The sequence below is a fragment of the Argiope bruennichi genome, chromosome 2 (assembly GCF_947563725.1).
Source record: "Argiope bruennichi chromosome 2, qqArgBrue1.1, whole genome shotgun sequence".
Taxonomy (NCBI): Eukaryota; Metazoa; Arthropoda; class Arachnida; order Araneae; family Araneidae; genus Argiope; species Argiope bruennichi.
The window spans coordinates 59,389,029-59,406,138 of NC_079152.1; the positions used below are offsets into that span (position 1 = coordinate 59,389,029).

At 24.2% G+C, this 17,110-nt stretch overlaps 1 protein-coding gene across 1 annotated transcript in view; it reads right to left on the minus strand.

Annotated features, from left to right (window-relative positions):
• Positions 1 to 2,833: 2,833 nt before the first annotated feature.
• The window catches only part of LOC129955063 (pre-mRNA-processing factor 6-like), a 29,385-nt gene continuing 15,108 nt past the window's right edge, over positions 2,834 to 17,110 (minus strand). Inside the window, exons 8-22 of the mRNA XM_056068192.1 lie at positions 16,676 to 16,751; positions 15,573 to 15,722; positions 13,876 to 13,970; positions 13,088 to 13,152; positions 12,535 to 12,662; positions 11,336 to 11,461; positions 10,267 to 10,728; positions 9,125 to 9,246; positions 7,854 to 7,947; positions 6,743 to 6,907; positions 6,447 to 6,623; positions 6,157 to 6,358; positions 3,781 to 3,919; positions 3,485 to 3,611; positions 2,834 to 3,228 (exon numbers count right to left, since the gene is read on the minus strand). Of these exons, the coding sequence (XP_055924167.1) occupies positions 3,076 to 3,228; positions 3,485 to 3,611; positions 3,781 to 3,919; positions 6,157 to 6,358; positions 6,447 to 6,623; positions 6,743 to 6,907; positions 7,854 to 7,947; positions 9,125 to 9,246; positions 10,267 to 10,728; positions 11,336 to 11,461; positions 12,535 to 12,662; positions 13,088 to 13,152; positions 13,876 to 13,970; positions 15,573 to 15,722; positions 16,676 to 16,751 (2,281 nt within the window). The 3' untranslated portion in view covers positions 2,834 to 3,075. The remainder of the gene's footprint in view (positions 3,229 to 3,484; positions 3,612 to 3,780; positions 3,920 to 6,156; positions 6,359 to 6,446; positions 6,624 to 6,742; positions 6,908 to 7,853; positions 7,948 to 9,124; positions 9,247 to 10,266; positions 10,729 to 11,335; positions 11,462 to 12,534; positions 12,663 to 13,087; positions 13,153 to 13,875; positions 13,971 to 15,572; positions 15,723 to 16,675; positions 16,752 to 17,110) is intronic.

The window sequence follows — 17,110 nt, forward strand, 5'->3', positions numbered from 1 at the left end:
TAATTATAATTCATTCTATAAAAATGAGTACAAAGTTTTAAATTATTTTAGATCAAAAATTAAAAAGATAGAAGAGATCACATCAACTTCGTTTATAAAAGTAAAAATAAGTATACCTTTTAAAACTAAAATAATTTTCTTTCTTTATTTTAATAATTTTTTTCAGAATCTGAAAAATTTTAAATATGGCCAAACACTGTATAAAAAGCATCTCCTGTAATGAATGATTTGCATAACATGCAAAACAAAATGTAAAAATAGTCATTTATCCTAAAAATTAAAAAGATACAGCACATGCTTCCAATACAGAAAATACAATAAATTTTTAATTTTTTTTTTACCGATACAATAAATTTTTAAAAAAATCATAAATGCATTAATCTTCTCTCTGTTGACAAAATTTATTGCCATTTTTTCAAAGACTTTCAGAAAACATCTAATTTAAATGAATAGGAATGACATCACACAAGTGTGATAGCAATCCAATTTTAAAAGTCTGAATAACTATGCAATTGAAAAAAAAAAAAAATCTCATAATTTCTGCTAAAAATGTTAATATTATATATATATATATATATTTCTAGTTGTAAACATAAGTGTTCTAAAACAATTTCATCAATGACACACAAAGCATTTTGGAAACAATTTACACTGATTTTTAAAATAATATCTTTTCTGCTACTTAATATTTTAAAGAAGTAATTTGCTTCTTCATCTTGTTTTTTAGAACTTTTTTTAAAATAATTAAAGTTTGGGAATGAATGCTTTCATAATTTTTTATTGTTGAAAAATTAATGCAAATATTCATAAAATGTAAAGAATTGCGGTAAGAGTTGCCAAGTAGGATTTCTGATGTAAAACGTTTGCATTTATTTTGATTAATAAGAAAAATTAACATTTCTTTGTCTATTCTCTGTGGATGTTTTGTATTTGAATATAACATCAGCCATGAAATTCATATTTAAGTGATATAACAATTTGAGTTAAAAAAGAAATGTATTTAGATTTAACAAATCTAGATACAAAGAAATAAAATAGAAGAGTATATAATCCTTTCTGTTAATCATATTTCTTCAATTCTAAATAAAAATAATATTTTTATATTCCTTGTTCTAAAATAGAGAGCATTTTTCTATTATCCATGAAAATAAAAAAAAAGTTGAAATATATTTTTCATTAAAATTTCAAGGGTTTTCAGAGATCACAGAATTCAATGTACAGATTTTAATCCCACACTGCATAATTTTTTACTCTTCAATAAAACTTGTTTAAATTTATATAAATGGAATGCAAGAAATATAATTAAAAAAAATGTTTTTGTTTTAAAATTCATTAAAAATATATTTATCGTTATTTACAATTTCACACTAATGCATTTTTTTTCAAGTAAAAAATGTAGTGAAAAATAATCAAATGCTTCAATTATTACATTATTCAGAAAGAAATAAAAAAATGATAGCAATGTAAGTATGAATCTGTGGGCAGGCGGGGCTAAAATGAAATCTGAATATTATATATATATATATATAATCCAAAAACAAAAATCTGAATGATCAATTGAAACAAGAACTAATATTTTCATTTCTAATCTAAAAATCAGTAGAAATAATTTGTGGAGAAATCAGTTAAGGCAAAGTAGTGTGGAGAATTTAGTATTTCAAAATCAAAAATTTTAATTCTGTGTCTGCTTCAAGATTACACGATTATTCAAGATTTTCAATTTCATTTTAAAAGCCAGTTTATTAGAAAAATAGCCCTCCCCCCCAAAAAAAAATGGACAGCATGTTATAGTTAAAACAGTTTGTTTATTGAAATACATGTGCTGCGAATATTAACACACCCTTCCAATTTTAAAGAGAATTTCAATATATTTTCATTAATTAATAAAATTTATTATTTAATAAAATGTATATTCATTTACATAAAGCAACACAGAGGACAGTAAAATCGTTTTTTTCAAATGCAAGGTATTTTGTTTTTTCAAAAAAAGTGGAAAACAGCACCAAATTGCAGCTTTAGACTTACTTAAATGTCTTACTTTCAGATCACTTTTTTTTTTTTATGCAAAAAAAAAAAAAAAATAATTTACTTTTTGATTTTTGATAGTATAGCCTAAAGATTTTCATATAAATACAACTTACATAGATAATCATTGCTGCTCTTTGAAAATACCATTCTTTGCACCCATCATAGAATAGTATAATATTTTCTTTTTAAATTGATTTAAACTGTGTAAAAATAGGGAACACAAATATATATATAAAGGATTGATGAATAAAACAAAAATGTTTAATAAATAACTTCATTATTTGTTAATATTTTAAGTTAGAATTCATAAATGATTTTCAAATAATAATTCAAAAATTCTGCAAATAACTGAAACGAATCTGTAACTACTTTGTTTACAAAAACTGTTGCTATCAAGTCGCGTAGCACATTTAATACTAGAATTTATCCTTGGTATTTTTAGTAAAATGTTAATATGTTTAGTAAAAAAAAAAAAAAAAAAAAGTAAGTATGCACATAATTACATTTGCCTTTCTTTTGCTGATACTAATTATTTTGAAACCGAAATATACAGTCATATTTTCTTCTTAACTTATGATATAAATTTTCACAAGTAACTCATAATCTGATTAATTCTTTTTTTTTTTTTTACTATATGTATGATTTAAATGAAAACATGATATTCCATTGGTCCTATAACAATAAATAATAATAATAACAAATGCATAAGCAAAATCAGAACAAGAAGTAACTACAAAGTATACCATGACTAAACAATTTTTGAACAATAAAAACATTTTATTATCATGAAATGATTTACAATATGATATGATAACAATGACAGAAGAGTGGTTATTCATTTAATATTCATTATGCATAGAATAAATAAGAAAAGGAGGAATGAATATATCTCTTGTAATCTTATATATTTATTGAATATCCTTGCTTATACAAAGCTAAAAAAACATAAAAATTATTCTCGAAACTTCACAAGAGTAAATTATACTGCACAAGTGTTGGTTCATGTTAGATTGTTCATACTATTGTATGAGAAGCAAATACACAAACTTATGTAGGTACACTTAGTGATGCAGCTGTCATAACCAAAATTTGTTCTGTCTTTTTCCTCCAGTTGAGAATGTTTTTAGATACTTTACACCAATGTTCACCATGCCTTGGTTCTGCATGAACACATCTTTTCTTAACATCTTCTTGTTGTTCCTAAAAACGGAATGAATAATTTAACCATAAAAAGTTATGAATTGTGTACAACAAAAGAAATTATTTTTCATAAACATAATTAATAATATTTGTGATATAATTTTAATATAAATATAAGACAAAGTATTAAAAATTTCAATGATTTACGATAAATCATATTTTGCATTAAAATTTTTTTTAAAACATTTTTTTATTTTTTTTCAAAAAAAAAAAAAAAAAAATTAATATGTTTTATAAAATAAAAGTGATTGTATACCTCGGTTCCATGAATCAATTCAAATTTATAATAGTATGCCCAAGCATCTCCTAGATCAGGATCAATCTTAACTGTTTTGTTAAACCATTCTCTAGCTTTATTTGTCTTCCTTTCTGTCCAAAACAATCTAAAATACATAAAGAATGTTTATTAGCTTTATTAATTAATTTAACAATTTAATTTATTTGTTATGATGATATATTGTGTTATTAATTAAAATTACTAACAAGAAATTATTTTTAATACATATACTCTATATTAAAAACAAAGTTTAAAAGCTAAGTAAATAGACTAACTTTGATACAGCCAGAAGCACATGTGGGTCATGTTCACATCTCTTTAAAGCATCAACACTTTTCGTTTTTCTTTGAGGACGTGGTTCAAGAAAGATTGCTTCAGCCCATAATATTCCACTGTTTGGACACTCTTGCATAGCTAAATAAATAATAATAATAAAAAAAGATATAATGATATATTCAGGTTTGTATATTGATGCTCTGTTCTGAGGTTATTTAATTATTAGAGATAGATATTATGATTTTGTAAAAGTAATTTGCCTTCAGAAGAAGGCAAAGAAAAGCTAGGCTAGAAATTATCAGTTAGAGATACCCAAGTTATCAAAATTTGTGCACCAGATATTTTTCAGAAGAGACTTATCAGGGACTTGTAAATTGTCTAAAAATAACCAAGACAATTCCAAAAGATCATTATAGTCTATAACAGTGATTTTCAACCTCCTTGCCATGGCAATTTGTGTGCTGCCAAATACTTAAAGTGTGCCGCCAAATTTTAGAAATGTATATAGTAAATATGTGTATAGTATGTAAATAGTATGTAAAAATGTATATAGTATAATGCTTTTTTTAATTACAAGTAAAGTTTATTTAAATTAAAGAATGAACAATGTAAAAGAACACTGTTGTTTTTGCAACAGTTTAAAAACTGTTTTCTAGAAAAACAATTTTTAACTTTTTTTTTTTTATCTTCGATGACTATTAAAAACTAATTATAAAAAAACATTAAGCTCAAATTTTCTCATTAAAAGTATTCTTATAATTAAAAGTACCTTGTAATTAATCCCTTAATAAACATACTGTTATTTTTGTAGTACATATTACATTATTTTATTTTACATTCAAAATTATTATCATAAACTATTTTACACAGTGTATTACAGGTAAGTAAACAACTTTTAAATTTATTTTTTTCTTTGCGTGCTGTTAAATTTTAAAATCGTTAAAAGTTGTCTGAAAAAAAAAAATTGAGAATCACTGGTCTATGATATTGCTATTCTTAAAATTCGCATAAGCTTTTTTTTTTGTAGTAGAAATGAGAAAAATTAGGAATTCAGCATCATATAAAATAGTACAAGAGAAAGATGTATATTATTAGTAGAATTGCTCTTTAAAAAGAAAACCTGATCCCAAATATTTTATATACATGGAGTTACCAATTAAATAATTACAAAGAATAAAAACTGGATTATTACAAATCAGAGATTTGATATGTTTTTAGCTTAATGTTTCATTTACATTTTTTTATTGTTAATTTTTGACATTTTTATACATTACAGTTAGAAATATGAGAAAATAATTCAATGATTCCAATAAGGATTTCAATGTAATCTACTTTATAAAAAAAAAACACATTTAATCCATAATATTTACATCATTTTAAAACACAATTTTTTTTAATGGCAATTTTGTTGTCACAAAATTAATTTTCTATTTTTAATTGATGAAATTGTTTTGGTTAATTTTCAACAACAGATTATATTGTTGCACTGAAATTTATACCAATTTCACTCTTTCATCAAATATCAAAAGCTAAAGGAGAACGATTCTTTCATGTGAGTGTCACTCATGTAAGGAATAAGAAAGTGAAGCTACATTTACTATGAAATTAGAAAACAAATTAATTGGATAATTATATTTTTAAGAGTTATGGGACTTGGCCCATTTAGGAACATAGTAGCACAACTCTAAATTCTGACATAATCTGATGATTAAAAATAGATTTTTGAGGAAAGTTATGAATATTAAGTTATGCAAAAGAAATTTAATTGAAAAAAAAAATGGAAAATCGGCTGGTTATCAAAGCTGGATATAATATATATTAATATTATAATCTTATCTGCATTCTAATATGTATACAAAACCAACAACAGCAAAAACAAGATTACATTTGGACATACATCAAAATCCCTCATTTTTCTGCTTTTATCAACATATGTCAAATATGATATAAATTCATTTATCAATGTCTTTCTCCTTTCAAGTACCAAATAAAAATGGCAATAAGTCGATTTATCCAATTCTTTTTATTCCTAGAATAACTTGATATAGCATTGTCTTTATAATTTACTAGTTGATATGAAACATTTTGATATTTACATTCAATTGATGTTAAATATACTCTAAGATATTAATTTTATGCTTTGATTTCAATAAAAAATTTGCAAACTATATCAAGTTATCTCATTTAAGTTTACAGTGAAAATAAACAATCTTTTATCATTACATATTTTAAAATTCCCATTGCTGTATCATTTAAGTATACTGAAAATTCACAAAAGCAAAATATATCGATTTATATCTAATATTAAATTATATTGAAAAAAAAATTACTTGAGAATCAGCAGATAAAATTATTTTAGTAAAACAAGCAAATACCTTTTGCCATCAGATTCATAGCTATATCTTTCAATCCACCATGTAACTCAACTCGAATAGACTCTAATAAAAGTTGTGGATTCTTCGGATTTTTTAATCGAGCTTTTTCAAGAACTGAACGAGCTTTTATTAACGCCCCATTTCTTAGTTCCAGTTGCGCCAGCAGCAACCACAAAGGTATTGAAGTGGGACATTTTTTTATCTATAAAAAAATAGCATTCAAATTCAAATATAAATAACAAAAATCAATCATACATTTTAAAAAAATGAAATAAATAAAATCAACTTACTCCCTGATTATAAACATCTCTAGCTTCATTAATACGATTTTCTTGTTCTAAAATTTGACCTCTCATCATCCATAATTTAGCAAAATCTGGATACTGCTTAATACCTTCATCAAGTAAAGTATTAGCTTTTTTCAAATCTCCCAAAGCCCATTCCAGACGAACAGACTTCATGATAACCTGTTTTCAAATCATAAATACATGTCATTATTATTAACAAAAACCACAAAAACAAAAATTTGCTCTCATAAAATAAAATGAAATTGTTTTAATATTTTGATATAAAAAGCATAATTTACTCTGGCAGTGGGTGCACTGGCTCTAGCTTTTGCTAACAGACGTCGAGCTCTTTCATATTCATTATTCTCACTTTCTAATTTTACAGCAGCAAGCCAAATTTCTTCACTATTCGGATTTGCTTGAAAGGCTAAAGATAAAATGCTGCGAGCAGCTGGAACATCACCCTGAAAAACATCAAATTAACAAAATATTACTAAACATAACTGAGGTAATATTACCAGTTTAAAAAAATAAAATTTCAAAAACAAATGCATTTTAAAATAGAAAATTTTTTTTACTAGTACAATACTTTAAAAATTAATACCCACCTATTAAAATTTTAAATGATAGTTTCCTCTTCATGAAATAATAAACTGAAATTTTATTCTCTCAAAAAGCAGAAGAAATAAAATATTTAATGTATACATTTAAACAATCAGAAGTTCGCACAGTATAAACAGTGTCTACATTTTACAAGTGCATGGCAGGAGCTTGTTAACAGTTCCATTTTTTTAAAATATAATATGCTTATAAATGTGCTATTTAAATTAGTAATGGCATTGTGACAAATGTGACAGAAAGAATCTATTGAAGAAATTAAAAAGCTTAATTTATCAAGATTAAATTACCTAAATATCAAACTTTTTTTAAATATTATTAATTTGGATACAAAATTTATATGCAGCAGTTCTTACTTTTACTGTCATTTAAATTTTCTTTGGACAGAAATAGTAGATTTTATCTCAGCCAATCAAGAAACATAATTTTTCTTCTTTTCTAGTGAAGCTCTGAGTTAACAATGATTTTGAAAACAAGTAATTTTTAAATTAAATTCATAAAAGTAAATTTACTTGAAGTTTAAAGAATACAATAAGCTTTCTAAACTTTACTATAGGTTCTTAATTTTATGTGTACTCAAAAAATGACAAATTGATTAAATTCCACATTTACTTCATAGACAACCTATACTAATAAGAATTTTATAATGTAATAGTTTGATCTACAGTTTGACTAATTTTATTTCCTGATGGAGAAATAACACAGATTTTAACACAGATAACAAGAGCACTTAATAATCTCAAAATTTTAGAATATGAAAATTTACATAACAAAGAATTAAAAGTAACTTACAGCAAGCCACTTTGACTTAGCTCCCATGAGCCATAGAACTTCAGCTTTTGGACAATGTGCAACAGCTCTTTGTAACAAGGCTTCAAGAGATTCTCTGTACATGAAATAACAATTTTGAATTAAAAAAACATTATTTCTTTATATGCAATAGAAGTAATACTAGTTATTCAGAAATGAATCAAAATAATGTAGAAAAGTAAGTAGACAAATCTTATAAGAATAAGAAACCATTAATTCTCATTTAAGACAAAAATATAATTAATTCAATGAAGCCCATAGAAAAAAATTAGTTGATTGTTAGTTTCAACTAAATTTTTTTAATTAAAAATGTTTTTTATTTTTATTTTGACTAAGCTCATTTGTTCTTCACTCAAAATAAAAGTAATCGGAAAAAAAAAGCATTTGAAAGGAAACAGAGCTTCAATTCACCAAGTCTTCAACAATTAAGAACAATCAGATTTGAAGATTAACGAAACAGTAAAAAAATAACATATAATTACATACTACATACAATTTTAAATTAAAAAATGCTAAAATACTTTTTCAGCTATAATTTAAGAAAATGTCATAGTAAAATAGTAACATAGTAAGATTTTTAAACAACAACTACAGAATCAGTTGAATGCGACTGAAAGTATGAAGCTCATTCTAATATCAAGAATATAAAATAAAATAATAAAGAATAAATTAGTCATTTTCAGTCAGTCAATTCATCATTATTCATTAGAAAATATGAATAATTTTCATCTGTTTATTGGAGAATTCTTACTGAAAACATGACTATAGCTAATTGATTTATGTTGCTAATAATCATCATCTCAGCAGTGACGATCGAAATATATAAGCGTAAAATATACAGTGATTGGAAGCAGGGTGGGGATGGAGAAGCAATTCAAAATTAAACAGGGGAAAAGCATTAACAGGATATTAATAAACTGAATAAAGAAAATAAAATCAATGAGAGGAAGCCAGGAATTTCAGAATTATAGTTTTTTTTTTCACAGAGTGAGAGAGAGTTAAATGATTATCATATTCTGAAATCTTATTAGCAAAACTATCTTTTAAAAGACATTTTAACAGAAATTTTAACTTATTTTTAGGAAACAATTTAACTAAAATGAAGCATAGGATTTCAAAACTTGGTGAATTTTAATTGATGTTATCTACCACTATTTAGAAAAATATTTTAATCATAATAGCAAAAGAGTAGTAATGATACACTGCTTATAAAATAAATTCAGCTAAAAAGACGTGGTTAAAAAATGTCTTACCTGGTACCATGATTTTTCTCAAAATAAGCAGCTCGTAACCATATGCTTTTCTTACTAGGAAACATTGATAAAGCATGTGCATAAATGGCTCTAGCACACTCATATGCTCCTTGATTTGCACACTGAAAGAAACCAAACATACAAACCAATCATATAAAATCAGTAAAAATTCTAAAAAATCGAATGGTCTAAATAGAAAGAAAGAAAAAGGGAATTGCATTAGAATATATTTAAATATGTAAACACACTATTTTGTTACTATTTGAAATTCCTAAAATAAGTAAAGTATTCCAAATAAAATAATAACAATAAAAAAATATAAACTTTACAAAGTTTCTTAGAATAGTATCAGTTAGCGCATTTGGAATGAGTGTCTATGCAATATCTAAATTAAGAAGGAAATGGATAAATCATCACCCTTCTTGGGCTTCAGCAAACGTATTTCATTATAATTTCATTCTAAATGAGTGATGTTAAGTGCTGCATGCAAATAAGACCCTTATAAAATATTTTTAAAAAGTATTTTCTTAAAATTTATGACATATTCTTGAATTTTAATAACAGTAAACATATTATTTCAAAGTTAATAAACATCCTAAAAATAATTCGTTTTTTAAATTTCATTAATATTTAGAAACAAATGTACATATTTTTAGTATGAAAAATAGATTTAAAACAAATGCAATTACTTTCAAAGCAACTGAATCAAATTCCTATAAATGGGAGGGGAAGTATTTAGTAAATAAAACAAAAACTTCTACACAAGAATTATTGGCAGTTATGCATTATATATTTAAAAGATAAAATTTGATTTTTTTACAAAAACTAAAACAAGTAAATATTAAAATATGTTACCAACCAACTAATGAAAAAATAAATAAACCCCTCCTTTTTTACATTTCAGATTTTTTTTCAATGCAAATATAACAAAATAATAATGCAAGTGGGAAAAATCATGCATTCATCCATATCATTAAATATTTTAGAAAGATGCTTTGGTCTAGATCCTTTTAGATTTTTGTTCAGTGAAGAAAAAGATACAAATATTTTATTGACATTAAATAGACCTAATAATTTTTAAAAGCAAAAAGAGTGTAATTATAAAATAGCAGAAACAACTTATTTAAAAACATCATAATTACCGAGTCTGCATCTTCCATCCAAGCATGTTTGCGATCTTCATCTTCAACACCAATACCAATGACAGTACGAACAATTGCTTGGCATGTTAAAACAGATCCAGCCTTTTCACATTCAACAGCATCATTAAGCCATTGTTCTCTGTTGATTTCAACACCATTAGCCCTTAAAGAAGTTACAGCACGATCAATAATTTTTTCTACCATTCTACTATTTCCATTTGCTTCTTCTAATTTTGCAGCAGTGATCCAAATAAGTCGATCAGTAGGAATGTTTTCACGAGCTTTATTAAGTACCTTTCGCGCATTTTCGTAAGTTTCCAATCGTGCTAAAGCTAACCAAAGATCTGTATTGGTAGGACAACATTCCACAGCTCTGCTCAAAAGGATTCGAGCATCTTCAGGTTCTTCCAATTCTACAGCAGCTTTCCACAAACGAACAGAATTTGGAATATGAGCAAGTGCCTAAAATTAAAGGTATTTAAATTTAAGTTTCTTTTTTAAAAATCCAATTAATAAAATCCAATAATTAATTTTACATTGAAGGAGTCATAAATACATAAATAATCTTAACCGTCTTCAGTGATAAGTGTGATTTATAGTAAATGAGTTTAAAAGGATGAAAAAAGCAATAAAATATAATTGCAAATATATTTATAACATGCCTGGTCATCTAACTATTAACAAATGCTGGGTAAATAAATTCAATTACTTACAACTAAAACATATTAACATATATAAACTTATTAAAATATTATGTGATAAAGGCTGCATAATTTGAATTTTATGTATATTTATTACTTCTGATTGATTCGTTTAATGTTTGTTTTAAGCAGATAAAGTAACTTTTTGTAAAAATATCAATGAATAATTTATTTAACAAATGTAATAATAAAACAATTTACTAATAATATAAAATATTTAATGTTTAAAAGTATTAAATATCTTTGAAATTTAAACTCAATGATATTTTAAGTTAAGAAAATATGTAAATTTACAGTATGAAAGTTTTGGCCAGGATTTCAATTATTCAAATAATAATCCAATACATTAACAGTTGAAATAAGCTCACCTTTTTAAATACTTTTTTCTTAGCTTTAAGTTCAGTCTCTAAATCAGCAGCTTTAATCCATGATCGCACAGACATTGGAATGTGACGTAGAGCTTGAGATATAACAGCTTTTGCTAAATCTGCAGGCTAAAATGAATAAAATTTAATAAAAATACAAAGAAATATTACTAAATTAAACATCTTTATACTTCAGTTATATATAAATAATTTTTAAAAAATTACTGGCGATAGTTTATTATCTCATAATATTTTTGTTTACAATAAACTTTTGATTGTATTTATGATCTTTTGCTTATTAACATAAAGTCTACAATGGCAGAATAAATTAAGAAATTGCATATACAACTAAACATTTCAGCCAAACTATCTTTCTTTTTATCAAATTTTTGCTTTCTACCATTACACTTATTATCTAGTTAAAGAACCAGAGCAGAAATGCTTCGATGAAGAAAAAAAATCCTGAACAAATTTACCGCAATAAAATGGGGCCTTTCAAAAAAATTCCATAATTTTTGACAGCATTTTGGCATAAACACTTTTTAATAGCTAATTTAGCACTCTACATTAGGAAAGTCCTAGAAGAAGATTTCATCAAATGTGAAAAATATTTTGATCGAATCTGTAGAGGAAGAAATGATGATAAAGATAGCAACAACGAATGAATTAATTGTGATGAAAATGATTTAGACTTTGAACAATTAATTGAATGACAAATATTAGGTAACAGAAACCAATTGAACATATTTTTGTTAAAAAAGGAAACCAATAAACTTCCAAGTACAGAAAAATAATATTTATTAATCATAACTGCATATGCATACAAGCCTCCCTCTAACATAGACAAAATTTGTCTAAAAAATCTTTTATGAATTAAAAAAAATCATTAGAAATTATTCTTGTCAAAATGTCAAAAATAATTTCTAATGATCAAAATGGATTAATGACCTTTTAATCATTAAAAAAAAAAAAAAAAAAAAAAAAAAGATTCTTCTTACAGCAAGTAAAAATATTTTCATTTTCAAATGTGGGGAAAAAATGCAACATAAATAATGTAACTTTATGCAAAAGTATTGATTTTATTGTTAAAGGTCCTCCTTGATCATGGTTGAAACTTCCATTACTTTTATATATATCTTAAAATGTAAACTTTTAAAAATACTTAAAAATAATGGGGGGGGGGAAGGAGGGAGAGGACTGACCTGTAGCCTTGCAGCTTCTAACCACACATCTTCAGATTTAGGACACATTTCACATCCTTTCATAATCAAGTTACGGGCTGTTTGTAACTTGCCAGTAACTTCTTCTAAACGAGCTGAAGCTATCCAAGCTAAAAGTAAATTTATAAAGTCAAATACATTTCTTTTACTAAATAGGTTAATAAGGTTTTAAAAATCATTCTAAAGTAATTAGTAATTTATGAAGTAAAATAAAATTACATTATACTTTATTCCATTTCTGTAAGAAAAAAAATCTAAGAATCTTAAAATATGAATCAAAATCTTAAGAAACTCTGATGTATAAATAGCATTTTAAAAAATTAGAAATAAAATGGAATTTTCTATTAAGCATAACTAATTATTACCACTATGCCTATATAATTAACATATAATACAATCATTATCTTAACTAATGTTTTTTAAAAAGAGAGGTAATAAAATGAATAAAGGATTAAAATCTTTTTTTTTCGTTATTAATTTGATATGCTTTATGTCCTTAAAAAAAAATCAATATACAAGTAATACTTTCACAAACCTGGAGGATGGTTGGGATTAGTTTCTCGTACACTCTTCAATAATAGTCGGGCCTTTTTAATATCACTGTAAGGAAATGTATTGGCTAAATAAATACTAGTTTTAGAATTAAAAGAAGAAAAAATAAACATCTGTAACTAAGCCTAAATGAAAAAGTATAAATTAAAAACAATAAAATAAATATAATGCCAAAACATAATCATATAAAGAAATGCTATATTAAACTAACAATGTTTTAACAAAAAAATGCTGCATAATTCAAAAAATGTTACAAAGAAATTTTATCTTGAAATATAAGCAGCATTATGCATGGTTTATGAATTTCCAAGATGACAATTCTTCAAAACCATTATCCAGATATGCAAGTAAAAAAATTCGTTCATTCTTTAAAATAAGAAATGATAGTTACTTAAAAAGGTGCTTTTTTAAAATTACGCAAGACATAATCTGGGTATTTGAAAAGGCCTTTCCTGAGATTGTAAAATCAAAAGAATCTTAATTTTGCATAATTTTAATGCATTGTTTATTATTTATCTGTGTATATATATAAAAAATAATTATAAACAATTCATTAATAAATATGAAATCACATTAAAGTATGTGTATATTTATTTATTCTTAAATAAAAACTTTTAGAGAAATGGCATTTCTTAAGCAAAACAATACAAAAACAAAAGATAAATAAAAACATAACATTAATCAGGGAAACATTAACCAAAAAACCATTTTGAGAACAGGTGAACATAATGTGATAAAGATTTTTTAAAAAAATACTCATAAGATTTGTACCTAATATCAGCTCCATGCATAGGAATCATTGATTGTAAATCAGTAAGATACCCTTTTGGATCAATAACAGTCTGACCACTAACAGAATCAGAAACCTGAAACACAATTCCTTTTATTATATCAAATATTTAAAAGTCAAAATCCCAAATATAAATCCATATGTCAGAGACATATAGTACAAAATATATTTTGCTTTTAATTCAAATAGAATAGCTGCACAATTATATATATATCTTTTTTAATCAACATGTAAAGAACATAATGTTCTCATCAAATTTAAGAAGTACACTATTTTAAAAGAACAAAATCCATTATTGTCCTTGCAAATCAAGCATACTCAATCAAATCATCTGGAAATTTAAATAAAAGTAATTTAGAATCCTTTATCTGACAATCACAGAAATAAGTTCTCTCTATATATAATAGAAATCTTGTTAAAATCTATTTCAAAATGGAAACAAACTTAATATATAGAAATAATGAGTTGTTGTAATGAATATAATATGTTGATTGTAATTAAAACATTATTAGAAAACTTTAGATAAAGATAAAAGTATAACTTTTACAAAATATTAATGAAGAATATTACACAAATTCATAGAATAAAATAAAAACAGCACAATAGATAATGTTAATAAAGTTAGTCTTTTGACTGTATTCATTCAATAATTTTCAATATAAAAATAATATCAGCATTTTACTTTATGACATAATTGGCACATGTTTATAATCTATCAGAATTTGAAAAGAATGTTTCAACACTGAGAAATTTTAATAACAATGATGGAAATTTCTATAATAACCAGAATGATACAATTTATAATTTGAGTTAACAATGTGAAAATATTCACAAATAGAAAATGATAAAATTTCTTTTCATAAAAAATTTAATATTTTTTGAAAAATTAGAGTATTAGGGGAAACATATGTCTTTGAAAAGAACAGAGTAAGCCACATAAAAATTTTAGAAATCAGAAAGGTGATTTTAAATTAACATTCTTTATATGCACAATAAAGAGTAATTAATAAATGAAAGAAAGCCTTAAGAATAATAAGTTATTCTGATATAATTTTAAAATGTGTGCTCCATATCTATTGCTCAAATTAATTGATGCATAGTAAAAATTTGAAAATTTGCTAATATAAAAGAGAATAATAATAGTTAATTAGTAATTTTATACTAATATATTAAGTACAAATTTGAATTTTAATAAAATAGAGAATACAAAATGTCAAGTTATATAGCATTAATACATTTTTGATTTATCCTTCAAATTTAATTTAAAAAATGTAAACTTCATTGAAATTTTAAAATTTTATGTAAATAAATTAAAAATAATATTTATTTCACACATAGTACTTAAGATGAAAAACATATTAAAATTTTTGTCAATATTTTCTCTTGCATACATACATATTTTTTACTTTAATTCCTTTTCTTCCTTTTAATGAAACAAATATATTTTATTCATAAAAGAAGTCATAATATACAAAGACATGTATGCAAACATAAATAAAATATTTCAATTTCTAACAAAGATAAATTCATCATACATTAAACAGAAATACAGATGTAATTTAAACTTAAACTTCAGGACAGAATAAAATTCATTCTACTTTCATGTCTGTATATACAATTTTAAAAGAAATATGGCTAATATATAAATTACATTAAAAAAGTAATAATGATCAATAACCTGATTAAGTTTGATATCCATTAGAGCATTTCTGGCTTGACCTATTTTTCTCAAATCTAGATCTACAGTAGAAGTAGCCCAACCTGGAGTCATGATACCACCAGGAGTATTTGTTCCAGGATAAGGAGTCATGAGACCAGATCCAAATCCCTAATATATATATATATATTAATTAACAATTTGTTAAAGTTGATATGTCTGTATGATTAGAATAGATCTTGCTTTTATCTTTCTGTATAAGCATAAAAAACATATAAGCATTATTATTAAAATAATTAATCCAAGGCTTTTAAAATATAAAAAAAGTATATTAGAATTAACTATACTAATTTGTAAGCTAATTAATTGCAAAATTTAATTATAAATCAACTATCTACCAGAAGTTAAAAAAAATGTTAAGATTATTTTCTGAAAAAACATAGATACAATTTTAAATAAAATAAAAAGGAAATATAATTTACTATTATTTTCAATTTTAATAGAAATATAAGCACAGAAAACAGAATTTAACAAAAAGTTTTAGAGTTAAGATTTTTTTTTTTTTTTTTCTCCCCTAGGAAGGAAAAAAACTGATTTGATAAAAAGAGTGTTTATATATAAGCTTGATACATTAGTATCAGATTAAAAATTAATAAAAGTTTAAAATATCCATATTAAATGTTATGTTATTTAAGTGGCCATTTCTGTTAACAAATAATCATTTTCTTTAATAATTATTAAATGAAGCAGTTATGAATAAAATTAATAGTAATAAAATAATTTGTCAATATTTTTATTTAGCTCTTTATCCATCTAAACATATTTGATTTTTTAAAAATAATATTTCAATACAATTCTTTTTATGCTTCAAAAAATTCTTTCTTAAATATCTATGGATATTCTTAAAAAAAAAAAAAAAGAAGAAGAAGAATTGACTAAACCCTAAAAAAAATTAAATCTTGGATTTTTTTAACATACTGAAAATGAAAATCACATTTCAGATAAATTTTATTTATAGAATTTTTACTAAATAAACTTTATTACTGCTTACATTTTGGTAAACAAGGAAAAAACATTAATTTGAAGGAAAAAATCTGAAAAATTTTAATCGATAAAAAAGATACCTGTTGCAGTGGGTCAAGAGATGACTCATTTGACATACCAGCTTTGGCTAAAATAGAATCTGGTACAGGAGTGTATCTAAAAAAAAATCATAGCATAAGAGGATTTTTAGCACTTTTAATATTTGATACTGAGAGGAAAAAACTGTGTTTCTGTTTGTATAAAAAATAATAAATATTTTTAATTATATAATGAGTGGAACTATAATCAAAATACCTTAAACAAATCTTATCCATATATGGCAGAAAATTACATTCAAGAAATATATGCAAATAAGAAATAAAATCATGATGCACCTCCTACTAAATAAAAAAGTAAATAAATCTTAGAATTTAATCTTTAGAATTTAAGCCTATTAATGTATAGTAATTACAAATCCAGTACTGGCCCAATCTGATTGTGCAAATTCTATACCAATGGGTCATTATGGGGCTGAT